Here is a 5,537-nt window from a genome sequence, read left to right as displayed (position 1 = left end):
AGGAGAGAAGGGAAAGAGGGAAGTGATGAAGAGGAAGGGAGCAGGCCTGCCTGGATCCCAAATGAAGTGCTCCCCAGACAAGCCACCCTCCAGCCCTCGCCAAGCCCACAGGAAGTGCGGCCACGCCTGACGCCCCACCTTCTGCCTGGTCCTCACCTTTGGCCGCCCCCACCCCACCAGCCCCCTGCCGTCTCAGGCACAGCAGCTGCTCACTCCCTGTGTCCCCCCAGAACTAACCCCTTCTCCAGAACTTGGCCTCTGACCCGGGCACCCCCGGGTGCCCGTTTCAGTGGCCACCCGACAAGCGCCAGGGCAGCTTACCTCCCGAGAGCCCTCCTCCCCCACGGGCACGGGGGCATTGCTGTCTGCCCCTCACCCCATCTTCAGTCCCCTCCAGTCCCCTCCTGAGCTGGGGCTGGGACCAGCACAGGCCTCCAGTCTGGCCCTGCCTTCTGTCTCCACAGCTCAGAGGCCATGCTGCTAAGCCCTGCCATAGCGCCCTGGAGCCTTCGCCCGACATGGTTCCTGATGCATTGGGTCTGGAACCCGATGAGCCCTTTGCCTCTCCGGGCCTTTGCACCTGCTGGGCCTTCTGCTCAGAGTGCCTTCCTCCCCAACCTGAGGCCTGGCTGACCCACTCTCCCTGTGGGCCTCAGCACTCTAAGCGCTCACCCCAAGTCTGCCCCCCACAGCCAGACTGTGAGCCACGCAGTGGCGGAGGGGCCAGGAGTCTCTGCTGCCTTTTCAGGGCCACCTCCCAGCAGCTCGGCGCGGACCTTCCGGTGCACCCACTCCCCACTCTGTGCCTGCTCTGGCCACAAGCCCTTAGCTGCTGGGCCCCCAGATGACAGCTCCACCCCCACACACACCCCACCACCGAGAAACCGGGCCTCACTGAGTATCCTCTGCTCCCCCCTCCCCCGCCGAACTGCGTCTGTCCCCAGAAGCACTCCAGCTCCCACGCCTTGGAATTCTATGAATCACCCAAATCTCACACGTGTGCGCGCGCACATGACCCCACACACCACCCTGGGGCCCCCCACGCCCGTCCAGCTCAGGGCTGAGGCCCTTTGCAAGGCTGAGATGACCTCTCTGGGCTCCTTAGATCAGCCGAGCCCTGGGACAGTGGCCATCTGCCAGGGCCGGAGTGTGAGTGGCCAGTGGGGGGAATGGCGAGGGCTCTGAGGGTGGCCCAGTCTGCAGCTGCTCCCTGAACGGAAACAGGAGTTTTCAGAAAGCCCCTAGCCGTTGCTGCCCAGCCAGTCCTCACCTCAAAGTCCCCATCGGGCAGCCGGCCACCTGCTAGTCCCTGGGCATGGTGCAGGGGCAGATGAGGTGTCCGGGTGGATGCATGGCTGGCCCGGTCAGGTGGGGTGGGGAGGGGATGGGGACAAGGGAGGAGCAGCAGGAAGTGGGGAGGCAGGAGAGGGCTCCCCACCGCAGCTCCGCAAAGCTTCTCAAAAACGGAACCAGCTCAGCGGGTTCACCCTGCAGCCTCATGTTCCTGCTGACCAATCCCAGAGCTGCAGAGGAGGGCTGGGGCATCTGCAGGGCTGAACCCCGGGCTATCCAGGGTGGCTCCCCGGCAGAGTACCCCCGCCCCCGCCAGGGCAGTGGGCAGCAAGGCTGGCTGCAGCAGGAAGAGCAAGTGCCCGGCAGGGCCTGGCATCAGGGCCCCCAGCCGCAGCCCCCTGCGCCGTTCCCCCAGTGAAGTGCACACACAAGTAGGTCTTCCAAGTGTCCGGGTTTATTGAGGGCTTGAGGGTCTACAGGGGAGCCCCAGGTGCCTGTGGGGAGGGCCTGCCATCGGCCTAGAGGGGCAGCGGCCCGGCGGGCAGCCAGGGATGGGATCTCCAAAACCTGTGCAGAGAGACAGGGACAGAGGTGAGTGCAGGCCCCGGGAGTGGTTGGACCTCACTCAGGGTGGGGAACCCCACTCTCGGGGCTGGCTGGGCTGGGCAGGGCGAGGGGGATGGGGGGTACCTGGGTTTACTTGAAAGTGTGGCTCTCTGCCCCACCGCGCCCGAAGCCTGCGGAGAAGCAGTGGGCGGGTTAGGGGTGGCCAGGGGCTGTGGAAGTCAGGGTCAAGTGGGGGCTGCGGGGAGCATACCTTTGGGGCCGAACATGGCCGCGTAGCAGGGGTGGTTGCAATAGGGCTTGCCTTCATGCTGCAGAGAGAGGCGCGTGAGGGCCTGTCACCCCATCCCCATGCCCCGGCCTCCCTCCAGGCCCCAGCTACCTCGGCGTGAGACCCCGAGGTCAGCGTCTTTCCACATTTCTCACACTTCAGGCAAGGGCGATGCCAGTCCTTCCCCAGGGAGGTTACCCGCTCAGCTGCAGAGGGACAGACATGCCCCCCCCCCCCGCCCCGTGAGGTGAGACACTGCTCCAGGGACACGGGGCACACCCACCTGCTCGCACAGCACCTTCTCCAGCCACCTCTACTCAAGGCCTCGCCCACGCATGCCCGGTGGCCCACCCAAGGTCTCAGCGGCACCTGTGCCCCACGGGGGGAGAGGGGCACCTGCAGTCCCCAACCAGTCCCGCCCAACTAGCGGGGGGGCGGGGCGCCGGTCCTGAGCGCGCTCCTGAGGGCTTGGGTGGGGCTGCAGGAGGAGGCGAGGGGGCCTCGGGTCGGGACCCGGGCGGACTGCCGTGTTGAGCCCTCCGCCTCTGCACCGGTGACGGCGGCGGGGCCTAAGGGGCGCCCTTTCCCGTGGCGAGGCGGGGGGACTTCCCACTTCCTCCTGCCCTTCCCCTGGGCGGGCCCCGGGGCGCGGGGCAGGAAGGCGGCGCCCAGAATCTGAGCGCGCCTGGTCTCGCGCCCGGGAAGCCGGTTTCCGCGTCTGTTTCTACTTAGCGCTGGGAGGGGCGGCCAGAGCCCCGCGTTCCTTCCTACCCCTCGGGGTCCCCGCCCAGGGCGCGCGCGAGAGGAGGCTGGAGAGCGGAACGCGGAGACGGGAGACCCAGAGATGGGAGACCCAGCGGGACCCGGAGAGACAGCGGGGCACAGAGATGGAGGGCCGTCCGACGCAGGGGTCCCGACCCGCACATCCAGGCGGCCGCGGGCAAGGCTGAGGCGTCGCCCCGAGGCGGTGCCCCAAGTCCCCCTGCGCCCCCGGCCCACCTGAGCGGCCCCGCGGCGGGGACCCTGGGCCGCGCTTCCGCGTGGGGCGGCTCAGGGACCCACAGTTCGAGCCGGGGAGGGTGGGGGTGGAGTGCGCTCACCAAAGTACACCTCCTTGTTGCACTTGGGGCACTTGGGCATGGTGGCGCCGGGTCCGGGGCGGGTGGCTGAGCGGGAGCAGAGCGGAGCGCGGGACTGGGTGGGTCGCGCCAGGTCCTCGCCTTTCAAGCACCCCGGGACCCCGCCCCTTTGGGACCCGCCCCTAGCGCCCCGCCCCCTGAGCCCTGGACTGGGACCCGGAGGCCTCGGACCCAAGCCAACAGACCGAGAAAGGTCATCTGGTCCACGCCCGCCTTGGGGTACGACCTGGGCCTAGCCGACGACAGAGCGTGATCCGAGCAGTGCAGGAGATCCGTGGGGACTCACTGAAGGGGCGGGGCTGGAGCACCCGGAGGAGCCCCGCCCCTCGCCCTGGACTCTGGACTCGCCGGGCCCAGGATCTGGGGCAGTGGGCTCCCCAAGAGCGGGAGGGGGCACCCCACCCCCAGCCCCAGGTACGCCGGAGCCAGGGAGGGAGCCGGTCACATCTAAAATGCAGAGAGATGCAAACCAGCGTATCCCCTTCCCCAGATGGAGGTTTGGGGACACCTGCCAGGGGAGTCTCAGCCCGGTAGCCCTCCCCCAGGAACTCCCCTCGGCCTTCATCACGCGCGGGGCCAGGATGTCCGCCCCGCCCCAGTCCCCCACCCTCGAGGGACATACCGGTCTCTCTCACGCGCCCCACCTCAGGCCCGCCCTGGAAGTCCATCGGACCGCAGCGGGAACGTCCCCAGGGAATTCAGAAGAGGGGACTCCGCGACGGGGCATCCCTTTCCTCCTCGGGCACAGCCATCGGCTGCGGGGGCTGGGGGTTCTGTGGCGGGAAGTGGGTGCGGCGACGCCCAGGCCGGCCCAGGCCGTCTGGGAGATGCGGGGCCGGCGGGGGAGGGGTCTTTATCTCTGCGGGAAGCGCCGAGTGCAGAGCGGTCCAAGTCGTTCGTCCAAGGAAAGGGGGAGGGGCCCCGGAGCCTCCCGCGTGCCAGGCAGAGACCGCGGACCCCACCCGCCCCAGGAATGGGGGAAGACCTAGGGGGCTGGCTCTCTCGCGGGTGCGGGGTCCTAGGCCAGCCTCTGCGGACCAGCGGAGAGGCCTGCATCTCAAGGGGGTGGGGCCCTCGAGGGGAGGCGGCTGGCCGGCCTCCCATCTGCCCCTTAGCCCAGGCTGAGGTGGAGGCCTGGGTGGGGTCCCAGTGCTCTGTGCCCTGTAGGACTCTGCCTGGGCCAACCCTGCTCCATCACAGTCACCCAGGCCACCTCTCTAGCCGTGTCTCCATCCTACACCCTGAACCTTTACCAGTGTCCTCATGTGCCCTCAGCACACCCATCTTGCCAAACAAAACGTCATCTCTGGGCCTGTCCAGGCCCTGTCTCCATGGAGGGTGCTGGAGACCATCCTGTGACAGGGCCCAGGAGCTCCAGCCTCCCCACGCAGTGACGCCCTCACCCTGCCCACCCGCCGCGGGCAGCACCCCCGCCCCAGTCTGGCACCGGGACCAGGAGTGGAAGCCGTGGCTGCCTCCACCCCGACGGCGCCCCACCAGGCCCGGGTGGGGGGTGGCGGTGAGAGCTCCCAGCCTTCAAGGGTCAGGGAGGCCGGCCGCACCCCAGCCTCGGTGAGGAGGACGGCCCGCTGGACCCCTCACTCCCGCGGCGGGCCCCCCACACCGCTCTCCAGTCACTCCCGCCTCCCTGGGACCTCCTCTCTCAGGCCACAGTTCTGCCCCCCACCCCCGGAGCTGTGCAAGCCCTGGGGTCCACAAGGCGGGTAGCCCCGGTGCCCGGCTGCCCGCTGCCCTCAGGAGGCGGTGCACACCCTGCCCTGCACTGGTGGAGCCCCAGCCCAGCCTGCTCTGGGCCCGGAGCCTCAACACCCTCTCTGCCTGGCACAGGGGCACCTCAGCGTGGTTTCTGGGGCTGAGACCACCGGCCCGACCTCCCCACCACCCCCACCACCCCCACCCGGCCCTTGGTGTCTCCTTGGCCTGCGCCTGATGCCGCCAGGCCAGGCCAGGAACAGGAGGTGGTCCTGGCTTCCCTCATCTCCTGGCTCCATGATCCAGAGAGCAAGGTGGGCAGGAGAGAAAGCAGGAGAGTGACCGGGGTGGGGGGTGGGGGCGGGGTGGACGGGGCACACGGAGACACAGACACAGCTAGGAAATGCAGACAGGCAGCAGCAGCGAGAGGGGAGGAAGGGCCAAGACCCCTGGTGATGGAGAGGCCCAGGTGGGCGGGGGGCACAGGGCAGGACACTCTGGGGGGTGGGCGTCTGTCACAGCAGATCCCGGGCGTCAGGCCACACGTGCTGCACGCA

General features: G+C 68.9%; 1 protein-coding gene across 1 annotated transcript; it reads right to left on the bottom strand.

Annotated features, from left to right (window-relative positions):
- Positions 1 to 1,725: 1,725 nt before the first annotated feature.
- Positions 1,726 to 3,370, bottom strand: LOC308614186 (cysteine-rich protein 1). The gene is made up of 5 exons (XM_081228405.1): positions 3,229 to 3,370; positions 2,240 to 2,334; positions 2,111 to 2,168; positions 1,984 to 2,030; positions 1,726 to 1,860 (listed from the first exon to the last, which is right to left on the bottom strand). Exons 1-4 carry the CDS (start codon positions 3,266 to 3,268, stop codon positions 1,990 to 1,992), a joined length of 234 nt encoding a protein of 77 aa, XP_081084531.1. The 5' UTR covers positions 3,269 to 3,370; the 3' UTR covers positions 1,726 to 1,860; positions 1,984 to 1,989.
- Between the last annotated feature and the right edge of the window lie 2,167 nt (positions 3,371 to 5,537).

The sequence above is a fragment of the Mesoplodon bidens genome, assembly GCF_964165515.1.
Source record: "Mesoplodon bidens genome assembly, chromosome: 3".
NCBI classification, from domain to species: domain Eukaryota; kingdom Metazoa; phylum Chordata; class Mammalia; order Artiodactyla; family Ziphiidae; genus Mesoplodon; species Mesoplodon bidens.
This window is presented reverse-complemented; position numbering and strand designations above follow the sequence as displayed.

Excerpts from the sequence above, each read along its gene's own strand:
- LOC308614186 (XM_081228405.1), bottom strand. The coding sequence starts at position 3,268 with ATGCCCAAGTGCCCCAAGTGCAACAAGGAGGTGTACTTTG. Across the intron at positions 2,335-3,228 it reads CAACAAGGAGGTGTACTTTG|CTGAGCGGGTAACCTCCCTG; the intron begins GTGAGCGCACTC and ends GTCCCTCTGCAG. Across the intron at positions 2,169-2,239 it reads CCTCGGGGTCTCACGCCGAG|CATGAAGGCAAGCCCTATTG; the intron begins GTAGCTGGGGCC and ends CTCTCTCTGCAG.